The sequence below is a fragment of the Anas platyrhynchos genome, chromosome 5, assembly GCF_047663525.1.
Source record: "Anas platyrhynchos isolate ZD024472 breed Pekin duck chromosome 5, IASCAAS_PekinDuck_T2T, whole genome shotgun sequence".
Lineage (NCBI taxonomy): Eukaryota > Metazoa > Chordata > Aves > Anseriformes > Anatidae > Anas > Anas platyrhynchos.
In genome coordinates this window covers 11130803-11149771 of record NC_092591.1, presented here as the reverse complement: position 1 = coordinate 11149771, position 18969 = coordinate 11130803, and the positions used below count along the sequence as shown (strand labels likewise).

The following is an 18969-nucleotide window of genomic DNA, read 5'->3' as shown; positions in this document are numbered from 1 at the left end:
GACCTTTGTCCTCCTCCTCCTTCTCCTGTGCTGGCGCCGCCGCCACCTTCGACCCCCGGCAGCCTCAACAAAAGCAGCGTGGGGCTGCGCGGCGCGCGCCAGGTAATGAGCGAGTCAGCTGGTGGCCAAAGTGCAATTACAAGTTGTTGCTGGAAGCTGCTCTCTTCCAAGGGAGCTAATTGAAAATACACGGAGACCATTATGGTAATGATGGGGTTCTGCAGGGGGGGGAACTGGAAGTGCATGGGGTGAGTTTGCTCTCTGCCCCCCTCCAGAAGCCACCACCACTGCTCTCGCCTCCTCGCCTTGCTCCCCAGCGGCTCTTCCAGGCTCCCTGGGGATGCTGTGAAAACGAGGAGCCTGGGAGAGGAGCCGAGAGCAAACTGGCTCCTGGGGTGGCCGAGGCTGTGGTCGGGGCTGGGGGAAGGCTGCCTCCCGCACCGCTGCGCTCCCTGCAGCCTCCCGCGGGCTGAGCCCATCACGTGCCTGGTGCAGTCCAAGGTCCGGCCGGGCAGGGCCGTGGATGTGAGCACCAGCAGCCAGCAGTGCCATGGGGAGCCTGCTGTTCCTCCTCGGTGTGCTGCAGCTCCTTGGTGAGTACACCCAGGGCCTGGCTGCATGTAGAGAAGGGCTGGCTGAGGGATGATTTCCCCATTTTCAGGTGTCCTTGAGCAATCCTGTTTCGGAGCAGAGCTGCAGTGTCACTCGCAGCGTGTTTGTAATGCAAAGAGCAAAATGTATTTCCAGCTGGACAAAGAGGAGGAAGGAGAACCAGCCTGGGAGCCCAGGCTGCTGTTTGTGTGTGGCACTCGCCGCACCTCTGCAGCTCAGGTTTTCCTGCTCCCGCTCGAAGCCAGCAGCTCCGCACTGCAGGATCCATTTTCTGTTGCATATGCATGTCGCTTTGATGTTCAAGGACTGCGCTTCCCTGGAGACGAGGCTGATTAAATAGCACGCTGATATTTCCCGGGCTGCGGAGGGTGCAGGAATGCGTCAGCACAGCTGTATGGGGAAAAGAGGGTTGTGCGGGACCAGGTTAACCTCTGCGGCCCCACAGCCCCGGCCCCACGGTGGGCAGCATGCCGGGCAGGTACACAGAGCCTGGGCTCGCTCCACAAAACACCTCACAGCCATAGGAACACGAGGTGTGTGTGCCGTGGGGCTGGCAGAGCCTTCCTGCCACGGCTTTAACCCAGCTCTTTGGGGTGGGAAGGACACGGGTCCCTAGCATGGACAGAGCAGCTTGCAGTGCCTATCTGGGGGCTTTTTCCTTTCTTAAGCTCTTTTTGACTCCAAGCCAGTGAGGACCTCAGATCTGCCCTAACCTCCAGACTGCCAGGAAGGAAAGTTTTTGTGCTGTCTCTCGGGACATCTCCCACCCGTGCTGAGGCAGCTGGAAGATGTGACTCCTGCCCCTCTGCTCCCCTCCTGCCCCAGCTGCTCGGGCCCATGCTCCGGTGCCTGCTAGCGCCTTACGCCTTCCTTTCAGGTTAAAAACATATTTTTTCCTCCTCATCCGGCCATGGTTATGTACAATAAATGGTCTCGGCAGAGCCCCTGGCAGAGCCTGCAAGTCTGCAATTATGCTCCAAAGGCGATCATTACACACTGATAAAGCCTCTGCAGAGCCTCCTTAGCACAACCAGCCAGCTCTCCTCCTGGTCGCTGGGACTAGCAGGGCTCTGCAGCACACCTTCCCCACCAGCCACAGCCATCCACACCCCTCCTCTCCGAGCTGGGGTCCCCATGGCCCCTCGGTCCCTCCACACCCCACCTCCAGCCCCAAACCGTGCTCCTGCCCCTCCTCTGCCCACTCCCCTCCACCACCTACTCTGTATGTACCCCGTAGTGGTGTTATTTATCCCCTTTCCTAAGGAAAAGACGAACCCTATTAAGAGCAAAGGCTTTTTATTTTATTTATTTATTTTTTCTCCCCCTCCTTGCTGTCTCATAAATCACTTTCCCGAAGCCATTTAATTCAGGCTGTTGAGAATCATCTCCAGGTGAATGCGAATTTCCCAGCCAAGCCTGGGAAATGTCAGGCTGGCAGGCAGATGCTCCCGGAGCTCTTGTACAAACAGAGGGGATTAGGGTGGAAACCAACCTCCTGCAGCTCAGCGAGTGGGGCCCTCTCTGCGGATGGTGTGAGTGGCACCACCGGGGGCCTGGCAGCCCATGGGGACAGCTGCTGGGGGACACCCAGCCTGGTGGGACCTCAGGCACTGGGACACAAGCAAATCCCCACCAAATATATTAAAGCAGCCAATATTTTGTGCTACAGGCCGTGCCAAATCCCCCTTCTCCTCTTGCCCTCTCCTCCTGGCACTTCTGGCTCCGTGTGCTCACCTCCCACCTCCAGGAACCACCAAGGCCAGGGGCTCTGTATTTTATTCATGCCTCATGGGTTGGGGCCCTAAAGGCACCAGAAAACAAGGAATTGAATGCTTAGGTACCAGGTGGTATATATCATCCTTACCTGCTGCCTGCAGGCCTTCACTGCCTTGTCTCTTGTGTAAAGTACCTCTCTCTTATTTGTATTTCTTCCTGGCTGGGTAAAAAAATATCACTTGGCCAAAAAAAAAAATCCCTTTTGCAGAGGAGGCAGGGGCAGGAGGAGTGGGGCTGCGGACCTGCGGTCACACAGAGGCTGAAAATGGGCAGAAAATCCCCGGATCCAGCTTGAAAAGGTCGAAGCATCCCATAGAGCATCCCGTGGTGCTGGGCACTGGGGCAGGCTGCCCAGGGCGGTGGGCACAGCACCGAGCTGGGCTGCAAACCCCGTCCCTGCATCCACCTTGGGAGAACCAGGGGCTGCGATGCCCTCTGAGGGCCTGGCCCTCGCTGGGACATCTCCCCAGCAGTCCCGGGTCACATTTGCTTCCCTGCTCCTCCCAGCTGCTGCCAGGGCTGCCTACAAGCAGTGGATTCCCAACACCAATTTTGAAACCGCGTCCAACTGGGATAAAGAGCGGGTCCCGTGTGCCAGCGACGTGATTCACTTTGAGAAGAACAAGGTACCAGTGATGAGTTTGTTCTTTTTATTTATGTGTTTATTTGCAAAATGACATTGGGCATTTGGCAAGCCCTTTACCTGCCCATGGAAAGCGCCCTGAGACTTGTTTTTATTTCTCTCTTTCCTTCCAGGTGCTCTCGGTGTTTGTCGGGTCTCCCCACACGGTGACAGAGATGGTGAGCAGCGTGCCACGGGGGGATGGTGGGGGGTACTGGTCTGGTCTGACCCACGGAGAAACCTCAGCTGGGGCAGCAGCTCCAGCATCCTGAGCTCCTCCATGCAGAAAGCCCATTTCCACGTTTATTAATTATTTATTTTCATCTGGGGGAGTAGGGGGTGAAACGTCCCAAAAACCCGTTGGAAGAAATTAAGTTTTCTTCCTCAAAAGGAAGGAAAAAAAAAAGCCCTGACCGCTGAGCTCCTTGCAGCAGCCTGCTCGGGAAGCACCGGCTGACGGCGCGGCTGGTGCAGAGCAGACACTAGCCCTGGGCTGAGGCTAAGTGAAGCTGACAGGAAAACACTTTGAAATGAAAACAGGCCATTCGGGGAAATCCCCAAATGTTGCTCGAGAAATTTCCTTTCAAATGCCATCGCTTTCCCTATTTTTCTCGGGCACTCTTGTCCCGGAGGCGGTGAGATGGGCAGGATGCTGAGCTGTGATGCAGAGAAGCCCATTCCGACACCCACAGCCAGCCCAGCCGGGGCGTCCCACCAAACGGGACGTGGCCACGGCAGAGTTTTCTCTCTGGGCTTTAGGCTCAGCAAAAACCCAGGATTTTGCTCTTTTCTCAGCCATTAATTCTGCACGAGCCCTTGAAATTTACGTCGCGTAATTTGTGCGGGCTGTCTACCCCGCTAATAGTTTTGATGCTTTAATAACCCCACGCGCCACGTTTAATCCCTCTACAAATATTTGGAGGAGTTACTCTATTTACGTGGCATTTTACATATGAATTTTGGAAGGAAGGAATGTACTTGGGAAATACGAACAAATGTAATGTAATAAATGAGGTGGAATTTACCCAGAGAAGAAAAGAGCAAAATATCACTCCAGTAGATTTTATTTTACTTACAGATGAATGTATAATATTTCTAAAGCACTTTCATCAGAGGACTGCGAAGTGCATAATTGCAAAGCAGCATTATTCATTACAGCATTAGCCTTTCAAAAACAAGCTAAAGAGCCGAAATTAAAAAGACCGAGGGCTGGGAACAAAGGCGAGAGGCCAGCGTCACACCAACCATCCCACCTGCGGCACCAGAGCCCTGCTGACCTCTGCCTGGTGCCTGGCTGGAGGTTTCCAGGTAGAGCTGGGGGCGAGTGGCCCCAAAATCCTCCCCCAGCACCAGGCCAGGCTCCAGTGGGGCTTTCGAGCCCTTTGCAATAGCTGCTGCTGGGCAGCTGACAGCATCGCACAGCTTCCCAGCACGCAGCTCCCTCCTCCTCGAAGCATCCCTGTTTGCAGTGAGCCGTCCCATCGAGTTCCCAAACCTGGCTATTCAATTTTGCAATTTCACCTCGACCACCTCCCTCTGGCTGCCGTGCTCCGTGCTCACCAGGTGATAAGGGGGTTGCCAAGATGAGGGATTTTTAAGAAGCCGAAATGCAGCACCTGAGCTGCCCGGCCGCTTGTGGGGACGGCGTGAAATTTGGCAGCGGGGTCGTTCGGAAGCAAATTGGTTTCGAGGCTTTTCGCAGCCAGGCAGGGCTGCACCTGCTCGGATGCCAGCCTCGCCGCGCCGCAGAATTAATCACTTAAATCAGCAGGAATACATTAAGCTTTGGGGTCGCCATGGAGATGCTATACAGCCTTTGGTCAAAATAAAAAATAAAGAAACAGGCGAGCGGTGCCTGCTATAGCATCACAGGAGGGAATTCGTGGCCAGGGAAGGGGCTCGGCTCTCATTGACTTTCATGAGGACGGTGCTGACTGCGCAGGGGAGGAGATGCTGGGGCTGGTGCAGGGCTGGTGGAGCCGTGCGCTCGCTGCTCCTCTTCTCCGGGCCGAGCTGCAGCCCCCAGCCCCTGCCCAGCGCCCCGCAGCCCCCCGGAGCTGTCGGGGTCAGGTTGGGGCTGCAGGGACACGAACCCACCAAGCCCACCTCCCCGGCGTCAAGGGAGGCCCCCTCGCTGTCCGATTTGTCCCTTTGCTCTGAAGGTTAGAGCGGGTCTCTGCCTCAGCTCCACGCAAAATCCAAATCCAGCTTAAGCCTAAGTGACTTTGAAGCGTAACCATCACTATTAGGCTGGATTTTCTATGGTCTTTAGCTGCCTAAAGATGCAGATAAGTATTTAGCAGGCTTCCAGAGGTGCCTGAGGGTAAATCTGTGAAAAAAAAAGAAGGATGGAAGTGCTCGGGGCAGCAGTGCCTGATGTGCCAGCAAGGCACTGAAACCCCAGGACCCGGCAAGGGGCAGGGGGCCCAGAGCCAGCACCCCCTGCCCTGCCGGTGGCTGCGGGGCTGCTCCTGTGCCTCGCACCGGGTGCTGTGACCCGGGTGCAGCTGCACCCCTGGGTGCTGGCCCTGTTTTTGGCCCTGAAGGGCTGCAGGCTCTGCAGTGCCCCCGGGAAAGCCGGGCACGGTGTTCCCCAGCCCGCGCGGGCCCTCGAGCAGTGCGTGCCCCAGCCGGGGCCAGGGCTGGAGCGCGGGGTCAGGGATGATGCCACTTGCTATTTTGGGGGGCAGGAGTCAGGTTCAGCCACGTGGGCAGCGCAGCCTCCTGTGGTCTTGGGGTCAGGGCACAGTGAACATCACCTTCTGCTCCCTGCTGCTCCCTGCTTGGGGGGAAACCCCGATGTCCTGGGCATCTCCAGTGCCTTCAGCCCCCGCAGCCCCCTGCCCGGTTAGCACAATGCCTGCACCCAGCTGGTGGCCACTCATCACACCCCATTGCCTCCCCGTCCCCACCCCGAGCTGTAGGGAGGCGATGGGGTGGGATTGTCCCCTAGGAACCTCACTGCCCGCAGGGTGGGCTCACACATGAGCTGTGTCCCAGCACCCATCCCACAACCTCTGAGGTCCAGCTGCCCAAACCTTGTCCCTGCCCACCCCTACGGGGCCCTAACCCCCAGGGAGGGTCAGGAGCCGGGGTCCAAGCAGGCCCTCATCTCCCGGCGTTTTATTTTTAGCTGCCTAATTGTGAGAGCAGAATGTACTCGGCTTTGCTGCAGGATGCTCCTGCTTGGTTCCTGGCAGAGATTGATCTCGAAATGCCAATTGCTCTCCAGGGGCGCCGGCTCTAATGAATTGCAATGGGTTGTGCTCGGCCCACGCACCCGCGCTCCCCTCCCCCTGCTTCCGAAAGCGCGGCAACGCAGGTTAACGAGACCCAGACAAGGGAACGGGTTCTCTTTTCCCGAGATGAAGGTAAAAAATTTATGGGAGTGTGTGTGAGTGTGTGAGGACACTTAATTACAAGCCCAGCCCCTGCAGGCTGCTCCCCGGCAGCGTGCCTGCGGAGGGGCTGCCTGAGGAAGGGGTGCAGCGAAGCAGCTTTTTGCAGCTGTCCGTGCCGACACCTCCCTGCGTTTATTTGTTCCTTGCAGGCTTGTTTGCAGCAGGAGGGAGCTGCAAAGCCCGCGGGGAGCAGCGCAGCGTGCCAGCACCCCGGGGGCTCGTGGGCTGAGGGGGAGCTGGGGCAGCTCTGGCTCTGCGCCTCCGTCCCTCGGCGAGCAGCTCCAGCCGCCTTCCGTCTCTCTCTGACCTTGGGCGAGGAGAGGAGCTCAGAAAAATGAGCTGAACTAATCCCGAGTAGATTTGTAAATAGCTCTAAGCCTCTGTTTGCAGTCTGCAGCCATAGCTCAAGTGTCTTAGCCTGACTTGCACTCCCGCAGGTGCGAATGTTTCACAGACCGGCTGCTCAGCATGGGAGCTGCGTCCCTGCCCTCACATCTTGGGCAAAACAGTGAGGATGCTCCCCATGTCCCCTCATCCCTCTGCCCAGGCACCAGGACACCCCATTTCTGCCCAGGGAGGCTTGGAGCCCCCGGGCAGCACCCACACATGGGCCAGGAGCTGGCCAGGAAAAGTGGCCAGTGGTGCTGGGATGCTCCAGGTACAGGAGCAGGGGAAAGAGTGGGGTCAGGATGGACACAGCAGCACCGGGCTTGGAAGTGAGCTGGAGGATGCAGGTGTGAGCTTCATCCGGGCAGGAGAGGACACAAAGGAAGCCCCTGACAAACCAAAACAACCCCGTGGCGAGCAGAGCCCTGGCAGCTCTCCAGAGCCATCCCTGGGATTTACCTGTGGATGAATCTGGCCCCGTGCCTCGCTGCTGGATCCCACCCAACAGCCCGCACACCTGGCGGCACTCAGGGCCCCCGAGGGCAGGGGGAAAGCCCCCGCATTTCCCATCCACAGGCAGCGGCAGGAAGGCACCAGAGGCTGCCTGCCCTCCTGCCTTTCCCCCTGGCAGATGCGTCCCCTTTTCCCTGTGCTGATGGACGCGGCGCTGCTCCCGTGCTCACCTCAACCCCACGCTCAGTGCCAAAGCACTGCCGGGACGCGCCAGAGGCTGGGTATGAGCCACACATCTCCAAAGCTGCCCTCTCAGGCCTCTGCCTTTGGGTTGGAACAGTTTCAGGTCATTCTGCAGGAGGGAAATGCGGGGATGTGGCTCCTGCCCTGCCTTCCCCTCGCCTCCCTTTTGCACCTCAGCAGTTGGAGTTGTTCTCCCCGACGTGCTGGGGCAGCAGGACTGCGCCTTGTGCCGCGGCACGGTGCTGGCGTGGCACAGGTCATGGCTGAGAGCGAGGTGGGGTCTGTCCTGTCATCTTTTGGGGTCTTTTTTTTCTGACTGATGAGAAAAATGATGGCTGTGTTTCAGTTGCCGTTACATCTGATAATGGAGACCAGGGAGGTGAGCCAGTCCCAGTGTCAGGGCTGGGAAGTAACCAGTGGGACTCCAAGCTCGTGGTATTAACGGCCCCGGCGTACGGGTTGGCAGGAGCCGAGGAAAACAGATGAAACTGCCAGCTTTTTGGCTCTGCTCCTTTGGTACATGTCATTGCTCAGTTCAAAATGTACTTGGAGAGGGGCCCAGCCTATATGTAATTCCTATACAAACTCCCAAATGCAGAAAGCCACTGCCCAACCAGCATCTCCACTCGGCCTCTGCAGTGAGCCGAGCTGCTTAACTCTTTGCTCTGCTGGGGAAAGGCAAAGTGCAAAGTGTTGGCAAACTGAGATGCTCTGGGCAGCAGCGTGTGCCCCTGGGGAGGGTTTGCCCAGCTCTGCTGCCAGCAGCAGTGGCCCCGTCGCTGCCTGCCCACGAGGCTGGCAGGGGTGGGTGCAGCACACCTCTGCAGTGCTGGGCAACGAGACGTAGATGCAGCTGCTGCTGTGGGAACTCCTGCTGGGAAGCGAAAGTGCAGGGCTCCTCTTGCGTTTTCTCATGTGCAAGGGGATGTGATGTTGGACCTGGCGGGTCACTGGGTTTGTGTGTGTGGATCTGCAACCAGCTGAGGTCCTTACCAGGCTGCCTTCCTTTGCTCCGGGCGTAATGCACGTACAAAATGCTCTCGCATCGCTCCTGGGAGCAGTGTGAGTAATGCAGATTACAAATGTACGGACACACTTGTCTGAGTGCTGCCTTTGCAGCTTTTTTCTCCCCCTCCTTAATTTGTGACGCTCTGAACAAACCAACCCGTGGCCACCTCGGGGTGTGTGGGGTACTCTGAGCCACAGCCATGGTCAAAGTGCTCGGAAACCTCCCCGGGGACAGAGATGGCCACCAGGCAGGGGGCAGAGATGGGACTTCCCAACCTGGTGGTCTCAACCTAGCAGCAAAATTCACCAGCATCCTGGGAAAGCGACCAGGGACCAGCTGGTGACAAGCTGCTGTGGGTCAGACACCTTCCTGCCCACTTGGCACTGTCACACAGGGCTGCAGAGCCCAGTGCTTGGCCTGGTAAAGGAGGCTGCTAGCACAGAGCTTGGCCAGCTCAAAGCAGGCCAAGTCCCTCAAAATGTCACCAGACACAGCTTCTGCGTCTGCAGGCAGAGGGCACGCTGCCATTCTCATCCTGGCAGACCTTTCAGCCTCTCTCCGCGCTGGAAAAATTGGCTTTCCTCAAGAGTGAAGAGGTTTGGAGGACACGGTGGTGCAGCTCCTGGTTAGGCACTACCCATCCCGTGGTCTCATGGAGCAGCACCCGTGGGCAAATATCCTCGGGGCAGGAGGAGCCCAGAGCCCCCCCGGCTCCGTGCCGCAAGCACCCGCAGGTGAAGCCTCCCCCAGGACAGAGATCTGTCACAGCCACCCACTGCCATCGGTCCCAGGTCTTGCTTTCTCCAACCCCCTGCATATTTACAGGCCAATTAAGCAGATGAAACCCCGACATCCCATCTCACGTGCCTCTCCCCCAGCGCAGAGCCCGCTGCACAGGCACGGCGCGGCCCCGCGGGCTCCCAGCGGCTGGTGGGAGCGATGCTGCGTCCCCACGGCCTGAGCCGGAGGAGGGCAGAGCCTCGCACATGACTCAGCCCTTGACGCATGGAAATGCTGGGGGAAAACCCAGCTTTTCCTCTGGCAAGCTGTGCATGGAAAATGAGGCGAGCGGGGCTGAATAAGCGGCGCGCTGCGAGTGAGTCGGTCGCTTAGTAGTGCATCTTTATAAACTCTTATCTTTTAATAAACCCACTTTTTTTTTGTTTTGTTTTGTTTTGTTTTGTTTTGTTTTGTTTTTTTAAACCTTTAATAAACCCACTGCCCAGCCAGCAGCCATAGGGAGCCCGCTGTTGTGCCACCTCTGGGCGCTTGCAGGCAGGATTTGGGTTTTGCATGGCATTTATGAAGCCATTTCGGAGCTGCTGGGACTGTTTGTGTGTGCCAGGGGAGGAGGGAACCATGGAAATCTTACCTGACTTTTCCTCTTTTCTTGTTTTAATCCCTTCCTCCAGTTCCTCCCCCTGAACGGAGAGCTCCTCCTGGCACCTGGCGCCGGCTTCGCGGCTTTCGACGGCAGCTGGGACTCAGGATGTGGCTCAGGTACCTCGTGCCGGGCTGGCCGCCCAAGCAACGCGCGCTCGGCCACACAAATTCAGCAGCAGCAGCGCTACCACGGCCTCTGCTGTCCCACCTTGTGGCGGGGTGATTCACCCCCGCTGAATCCCTGCCTGCTCTTTGATGGCTTCCCTCACGCCGCGCCTCGTTTCTCCTGCTCCATCACCTGTCTGCTCAACCAGTAATTATCCCGGGGGGCTCTTTGAAGTCGGAGCGGAGAGGTGAATGTTGTTTGTGTTTCACCCTGCCTATTAAGCATGCAGCCACATCAAAGCCCTCGTTCTGCTTTGCCACGGCGGTTCTAAAGGAAACCGGTTACCAGCTGCACACCCGGGCCCCCCAGCACCGAGCCGTGGCCATTTGGGCCCCGCAGGCATCCATGGGGGTGTCTCCGACATCCCGCTGCCTGCTGTGGCTCTCAGACCACAGCGAGCAAGGTAGAGGTTTGGTTTGGGCAGCGCCACTTGTATGCCCCGACGCTGCTTGCCCCAGAGATGGGAACATTTCACCCAGATCAGAGCTGCTCTGAAAGTGACCTCTGCCTTGCACGAGGCTTTGGCTGCCGGCCGCAGGATGCTCCCAGGGAAGCAGTGGGTGTTTTGGGGCCACGTTCCCAAGTGAATTCTTGGAAGCACAGCTTCAGAGTGAAGGCACACGCTGCAGGCACTGAATCCCCACGTGTGAGCTGGGCTGGTGGAGGTTCAGCTGCTGGGGAAGGGGGAGCAGGAGCGGGGAACGGCATGGGCAGCAGGGACATGGCTAACGGCAGGGTGGTGCTCTGGTTTTGGGGTTATCCACCGAGGGGAACAGGGCTGGGCATCCTTCTGCTGCTCTGCCAGTTTGCTTAGGATCAAGGACATGAATTATCACACTCATTTTTACCCAGTTCAGCTGTGTTTCAGGCTTTGTGGCTGTTTTCCCACCACTTTTACCCACCCAGAGGCTGGGGGTCAGGTAACTCCACCTCCCCACCTCTCCTCTCGCTCGTTCTAGGCGCGGTGCTGAGGTTTGCCGACGCCGAGCAGCGCTCCTGGTTCGACCCCATGCTGTGGCAGGATGTGTCCCCCGTTGGGGGCCGGGAGCCAGCCGGGCGCATCTTCTCCGTGGATGAGGAGCGAGTCCCGTGCCAGTACGACGATGTTATCTTCCAGCCCGAGACCTCCTTCCGTGTCAACCTCGACTCATCACAGCCAGTGATCCGCCTCCGGAGCATCTCACTCATGGGACAGGTAACAAGGAGCTGGGGGGAACGTCCTCAGCACCTCCTCACCGCATCCCCAGGGAGGTGCAGCACCAGGCAGCTGATGATCCAGGGGTTTGGAGATTTTTTTCTCCCCACTGTGCCACCAAGGGGCTGCCTCTGGCCCAGGCACGTGTCTGCCACCGCTGTGCTCAGGGCCCCCCGGGACGCCCGCCTCCCACCCGCAGCCTGGATGTGCCCCGCGGGCTGACAGTTGTCTCCCAGCTTTGGCTCCGTGCCGCTCTCTAATTGATCGGGGGGATAATTATAGGAACGCCCGCAGCCTGCTGCGCTTCGGGCCAGGCAGATGCCAATCCCTGTCCCTCGCGCTCGGAGGAGCTGAAGATCACAGCCTCTGCGGCAGCACACAGGCGCTGCCTCCAGAAGTGGGAGATGCGGTAGACATCTCGCAAGTGATTTATTATTTCTGCTGCTGTGCTGCCTGGGATCAGCCATTTTGGGGCCAGGCATCAGGAAACCCACAAGCTGCCAGTGCCAGAGCCCCGATGGAGCTCATCTGTGGGGTCTGGGGGATGCTGAGGTGGGTGCTGGGGTGATGCTGGTCCTGCTGATGCCCGGGATCCCCCCAGCACCGAGGGGCACAATCCTGCACCACCAAACCCCCCTGACAGCTGCAGTGCTGTGGGGTGGAGGCAGCCGCTGAGTGATGAGATGGAGAAACACTTTGTATGTTTGTGTATATCTCGTATCTCTCAAAATCCAACCTTATAATGAAAGACAACTCTGTCCCTTTCCATCCAGCCCACTCCTTGCTGCCCGCAGGGTATTTTCACCCCGAGGACTGAGAAATCCTCTTGATGTGTCAGGAAGAGCCTCCTGGGGAAGGCAGCGGGTTCAGGGTGTGGGTGGCTGTGCGGGACGAGGCTGGGAAGGCCAGCCCTGCATGTGCTGAGCCGAGCCCACTGATGTTCCCCGACTTGAAGGCGACCACCTCCTATCCAGTCCCTTCCCCCTGTAATTAAAACCACATAAACTGAGCTCCCTGGCCCAGCGGAAAGAGGCAGAATGGGAAAATTCTCATGATTTATTTATGGTCCTTTAAAACTAAAGATAAATTGGACAAGACTTTTCTGTTGGCCCCCCTGGAAAAGCCGGAGTGGGCAATTCACAGGGTTCCCCTGCTGTGTGGCTGCCACAGGCTGCCTGCTGGAGGCGGTGATGGAGGTGCTCATCGTCCTCCTCCTCTCCTCCCGGGCAGGAGCTGAGCAGCGCCGAGGCTTGGGCTGAGTACCTGGGGGGCCCCTCGGCCCCGCGGCAGTTCCACGGCAATGGCACCCTGCAGGTGACAGGCGCCCGCTGCCCCCACAGCTCCGGCTGCGCCTGCGGGAACACCCAGGTGAGTCCCCCGGGGAAATTTGGGGATGTGCTTTGGGAGCGGGGGGCGATTCCTCCCCATGGGAAGGACCGGGGGGACGAGGGACTGACGCTGCCCTGCTCTTCTCCAGGACGGACACCGCATCTGCGCCTCCCTGCTCGGGGCAGCAGGGTGCCCGGCGCTGCCCTGCCAGAGCCCCCTGCGGCCCCTCGGGCACTGCTGCGGGGTCTGTGGTGAGTGGGGGCCCAGAGCGTCCCAGCGGGGGTCACAGCGCGGCGGTCACACCTTGTGCAGTGCACAGCAGGCAAAGGAAGCGTGCCCTTTTTGCACCTTTCCAGCAGCAAGTTTGTTTTGCTTCATTTAAGATACAAACGTGCAGAGTGAGAGCATTCCCTCGGCTGCGGGCACGTATTTGTTAACCTACCTGGCAGGCATGGCAGGGCAGTGCTCCATCCGTGCCTGTACCCGGGCGTTTGGTGCGTCGCACCGAATTCATTAGAAAGGCACCATATGTTTCCCTGGTACGCTCCTAAAAGCAGAGCCTTTTAAAGCCATTAGGGGAATTTCATATTTCACCGAACGTTTGCTAGCATTGTTCCCGAGGAAAACGTCTGAACCGCTGAATGCAGCGACCGAGGTAACACGAGCACCCGCTGCTTTGTGCCTCCCCTCCAACGCCCCGGCAGCACCGCAGCCCTGAGCCCCCGCTAAAAGCAGAGCTTCCTGCGGGTGTATGCGGGAGAAAGCTTTCAGGGGAGAGCTTCCCGCTGGAAATACGATGCCAAACAAAAGCCTTTCACCCAAAGCAGCTGCTGAAAAGGCCAGAGAAGGAGGCAAAGTTTCTCCGGGCAACGCTGCTCAGATGCTGCTCCGCTCCCCAGGCCCTGTGCGACCCAGCTGGCTGGAGGTGTTGGGGTCCCTGGGTGCCACCTGGGGCAAATGGATTTGTGCCACCACCACAGCACTGTGTTTTTGGGCTCTGACTGCTTGTCTGTCTGCTTTTGGCCCACAGGAGCTGTTGTCACCCTGGATTTCACACCCGATTTTGACCTGCAGAAGTACCAGGACAGAGTGGTACAATCCTGGCTCAGCCTGGTACGTCCCAACGTTGCATGGTGTCTTGGTCCCCACCATTTGGGAGGCTTTTCCTCCCAGATTCGGCCTCTCAGGTGTGCCACCTTGCCCTGGGGGCTACACTGAGCTGCTTGGGTTCAGGTGAAGATGTAGATGTGGTCCTCACTGGTCCATCAGTGCTGCCCATGGATGGGATTTGTTTCTGCCCACCGCTCTCACGGGCTTTATGTGGCTTTTGTGTTTTGGAAAGCCCAAGTACGAAGGCGTGCAGATGGCCATCTCCAAGGTGCACAGCGCTCAGACCTTCCTGGGACTCCTCCCGCGGGGCTCCGTGCCCGTCATCCAAATCGTGTTGGTCGATGGTGGGGCAGGAGAGCAGGCTGGCACCGCGGCACAGCAGCTGGCCACAGACCTCGTGGGCGACATAGCACAGCACGGTAACCCTGCCATCCCCTAAAACACGTCCCTGGGGCACTCACAACCCCCTTACCCCCCCCAGGGCCTAACACACACACTGCTTTTCTCACCATTTCCTCAGATATGCTTATCCCAAAGTTTCACTGTTTTAATCATAGCAGTGAGTGGAGCACCATGAAATAAAACTTATTTTTTCCCCATTTCTTGTGCTTCAACCTGTGCCCAACCTTGCCCCGAGGGCACTTACCTGCCCGTGGCCAGCCTGATGCCCGCAGGACCCAGGTCCCTCTCTGCAGAGCTGCTTTCTGGCCAGTTCACAGTGGGTGTAAGAGGCAGAAAAGCGTGTAGATCCCAGCTGGGGGACACGCACACAGCCCTGTGGGTCCATACCCACACAGATCCATCCTGGTTGAGCCCACCCAGCTGTTTATCCTACCTGTTATCAGCTGTTTATCAGGGCATGGGGCTAAAATGGGTGACCCTACTGTGCCTGCTCCCTCTGCCCTGTGTGTCCTGGGGCAGTGTGCAGGTAGCTCGCCCTCTCCAGCCCTCTCCCCATTCTTCCTGCTCCTTCCCAGGTGCAGCGCTTGGCATTTCGAGCAGCAGAATGGAGGTGGCCACCGGCAGCACCCTCGGTGGGCACGCAGGAGGCCGTGCGGCGAGGAGGATCGCAGCGGGGACGGTCCTGGGGCTGCTCTCTGGTCTCCTGGTGCTGGGAGGAATCCTCTTTCTCTACCGAAAGGGAAAGCTGAGGTAGGGACAGGGCTTCTGCGGCAGCGTACAGCTGATGTTGGTGACCTGCAGGCTGTGTCCTGCTCTGCTGGCTCCCAGCGTGGGCCGCTGGGGAGGTCTGAGGTGGCCGAAGGGCAGCTTCGTGGCCACAGCCTCCTCCATAGCCCGGAGGGATCCGCTGGGCACAGCTGCCCCTGCTGCCTGGGGAGATCTCTCCATCCTTGTAGGCTTCTGCCTGCAGCCTGCCGGGGATGGAGAGCTGTAGCTGCCAGCTTCTAAATAGAAACCACATCAAAGCCATGCAAAACAGCTCAGAAACAGCCCTGAGAGGGGACAGCAGCGCCAGGAAGCAGCCGCAGCTCTCCCCCAGCTCATCCTGTGTGCTGTGCAGCGTGCTGGGCACCACCCGTGTCTCCATCCCCTTCCCCATGACATTTGGCATCGGGCAGTGCCCACAGCAGGCTCTGGCTGCCTGCAGCACCTCGGCCTGCAGCTCCCCACCCCTCGCTGCCCCAGGGCGAGAGGCACCATGGATTGGATTTCATCCCCATGGATTAAACGAGGCAAGGGGTGATTCACAGGTTTATCAGCATGGCTCGCCCCACTGCCCTGACTGCGGGCAGCAGGGATTGACCCCAAACATGTTATAATGCTGAGGGCATCGAGAGCATCTGTGTGTGCCTGGTGCACTGGTACCTGCCAGGGGATGAGGATCCAGGGCCACTGCTGGCTGTGCCGTGGGCTGACAGCAGAGCAGGTGGCCGCGGACGCTGCCCCTGCTGCGTGGCACGTGCTGGCATAACGCTGCCCAGCCATAAAGCAGAGCCTCCGTTTAATTTCTAAATAAAACTCCCAGCCCCGTAATTGCTCCTTGATGATTTATATCCCACTGACACTTCCTTGGACGCCGGACAGGCCTGTGAAACCCGCTCTGTCAGCAGCGGGAGGGAAGGGTGTGCAGCTACCAGAGATGGGCTGAGCCCGTGTCCCCAGCCGCCCTGCTCCTGCGGCACGTCCCTGGGCGGCTCCGGGGCGGGGAACATCCCCCGGTGGGGTTTTGGGGAGGGGGTGACCCGGGGGTGCTCCCCCCAGGCTGCCCTGCTGGGCTGCGGTGAATTTGGAGGCAGGGCCATAGAGAGGCGGTGTTTTTGGTTGGGTTTCCTACTCTTGTGGGTTAATGGTCAGCCTGTCCCTGGATGTCTTCTTCCAGCAGCCACCGAGTCCCCATGAGGGCGTTTTTGGCAGGACAGGCTGCACATGGAGTCTGGCTCCATGCAGCGGAGCTGTCCTGGCCACCAGCAAACCAACAAATTCACCTTGTTCCTACCAAAAAGAGCCCAGTGCTCCCGCACTGTGTATGCGGGGGGGCTTTGGGGCTGTGGTGACACGTGTGGAGCCTCGTACCTGGCACAGGGACCGGGACCCTTAGGATGAGAGTAACAAGGAATCTAATGAAAGCAATGGTAGCGATTAAGGAGATGAAATGCTAACATGGTAAAAGTAATGATAAAAAGTGATTAGTGCTTGTTGAGATCGCAGTGGGAACAGGTGGCAGCTCGGTGGCAATTGGTTTTAGCCCTGGAAAGGCGAGCGGTGACTGAGGCGACCAGCACCACGCGGCTGTCTGTGGGCAGGTCCCGGAGCTGCAGGCCCGCTGCTTTCTGCCCAACGTGCAGCCTTCCCTGGGGACGGGGCACAAACATCCCGTTTCAACCATAACCCAAACCTTTGGCCCTTAGTTCCCACCTGCCTCGTGTATTGGCAGTGTTTCTGCTGGGGGTGTGCAGGGAGGGAGCTGCGGGGCCGGGGTGCTGAGGGTGACACCACGTCTGTCCCCAGGCCGTGTCCCCTGCACCTCCACCGCCTTTGGGACCAAGCAGAGGACACGGCCTCCCCCGAGCCAGCGAGTGACAAAGGCTTCGACAACCCCATGTTCGACGTGGTGAGTGGCCTCTGCCTGGGGATACGGGCTGCTCGGGGACGTGGGGGTGCTCAGGGCTCTGTGCTGGGTGTGTTTTGCTGGGGGTGCTGCTTCCCTTCCCCATCCTTCGCTTTTCCTTCCCCTGCTGCTGCAGGAACCGCTGGAATCTGGCTCGGTGGAGGAGGCGCCGCAGGAGCTGGCTCCCCAGGCCCCGCCGATGTTCTACCTCAACCCCCTGTACGACCCCAGCGAGACCGAGACCTGACGGCGAGGCCCTGAGCACGGGCAGCCGGGAGGGCAGCCGCAAGCAGCGGAGCCCCCCTGAATAAAAGCAGCCGTGTGGTGAAGCAAATGGCAGCAAACCTTTGCCGTGAGGGCTCGGCCACGCAGGCACGGCCTCCTGGTGTCACCTCTGTTCACATGGCGCACGTTTTGTCGGTGCCATGAGGCCGCTCAGGTGCTGGGTCTCGTGTGGCACCTGCTGAGGTGGGGTCTGACTCCACAGGGGGCTGAGCGCCCTGCATCGGGGCCAGCCCCGTGCTGGATGCGGCCTGGGGACGGGGCCCTTTGCTGACATGGGTTGGGGCAGCGGTGGCACGGGGGGGCCTCGGTGGTGTTTGTGGTGTGCCCTGTTCCCTCAGGTGCTCACGGAGTCAGGCACCTGTTCCTCACAGAGCGGGTCTACTGAGCGAGCCTGAAATGATGGAAATAGATGCAGATTTATGCAAATTTGCACTCTGCTGGGTTTTCAGTAGGGCGTGTTGGCATATTCCACAAGGAAGTAGCTATTTTAAGTTTATTATATTTTCTTCAAGTCTCTGGAAGACATAATCCCTTCTCAAAGGCCTGGGAAAGCATCGTGAGCGGTACTGGAGCCCTGAGGTGGGGTGAGAGGCGGTGACACACCGCAGCTGGCTCTGACGAAGCCATCGCCTGCTGCCTGTGGTGGCTGCCACCGGTGGGTTGGGCACACACAGGGCCCTCAGACACCACCCCTGACTCAAATCCTTGCCCTAAAGAAGGGGACAGCAGGGACCCAGCACACTGCATCCAGCCTGGGTGCTGGTTTGTGGCTGCGATGTTACCATGGTGCCTGGAGAGCGCCCGCAGCAGCTGCCGGCCCCGTGTGCCGCGGCTGTTCTCACTGCTGGGGGGGGTGTTTGTTCTCTGCTGTGCTTCCGAGTGTTTTTGTGCTTTTTTTTCCCCTTTCACATAAGTTCATTGCAAGTGACTGAAGCTCTAGTAAGGTTTTTTTCCCAGCTGAGGTCAGCGCAGTGCTGCACCAGGCAGCCCCTCGCTCCTGTCCTGTTCTGCAGGGGCTGGGGGCCATCCCAAGGCAGCCCTGCTGGTTTTGCTGGTTTCCCTCCCTGTGCTGTTTTGGGCCCCTCGCTCCAGCATCATGAGGGCTCAGAGATGCTGCAGAAGGCAAATTGTGCAGGGCTCTGCCCTCAGCACAGGCCTGTGCCCTGTTGGCCCTCTGTTTTTGGGCGCACCGGTTTGCTACTTGCCAGGCTTCATTCTTAAAACGCATTAGCAGCTCGGGGTCACTTAGAATAGAGGCTTTAATTAAAGCAGAGATCGATTTTTTGCCAGTGGGCGAGCCGAGCACGTTCTGTACTTTTCCTTCAGGAGAACCGTCCGTGCGCTCGCGCGGAATCGCTGCAGGGAGGGGGAGCTCTGCAGAGCACCCAGCGCCGCTCACGCTGCCACGCCGGGGCCTGTGGGGCTGCAAAGCCAGGGGTTGGCGGGGGAACGCAGAGGCTTCAGTACGTGGGAGCCCCCCCTGGGACCCTGCGTACACAGGGGATTTAATGCGCAGGCATCTTCGGCAGCCAGCGTGCTGGGGCTGTGGTTTCTGCTGCTGAGGCTGTGCACAGCCCAGCTGGGTACCCGATGGCTTTGTCGTGCTCAGGCCTGAGAGGCCGGGGTCCCCGCTGCGACACGTTAATGCAAAACGCATTAGTGGCAGTGGTGGGAGCTCACTCACGAGTCCTGGGCTCCGGGGGTTTTAGAAGAAAAAGCAACTTGCAGAGCGCTGACACCAGCTCGTCTGGCCGTGCCCACCTCTGGTTTGCTGCAGGGGCCCCCAGAAGCGGCACAGCTCTGTGCTCAGGTGCTGGTTCCCAAAATGTCACAGAGCCTGCAAACAGCCCAGGCCCGATGCATTTTCTTAATTTTATTGTTTTCATTTATTTTAGTAGGGGGTAGCAGCAGCTAAAGGGGTGCGATTT

The 18969-nt window shown here is 58.8% G+C and overlaps 1 protein-coding gene across 1 annotated transcript; it reads left to right on the top strand.

Annotated features, from left to right (window-relative positions):
• Positions 1-440: 440 nt before the first annotated feature.
• On the top strand, positions 441-17090 carry AMN (amnion associated transmembrane protein). The gene is made up of 12 exons (XM_027459668.3): positions 441-593; positions 2896-3014; positions 3145-3189; positions 9916-10003; positions 11012-11247; positions 12478-12615; positions 12725-12827; positions 13607-13689; positions 13919-14105; positions 14664-14838; positions 16657-16759; positions 16893-17090. The coding sequence occupies exons 1-12, from the start codon at positions 551-553 to the stop codon at positions 17001-17003; spliced, it is 1431 nt and encodes a 476-aa protein (XP_027315469.3). The 5' UTR covers positions 441-550; the 3' UTR covers positions 17004-17090.
• Positions 17091-18969: the final 1879 nt, after the last annotated feature.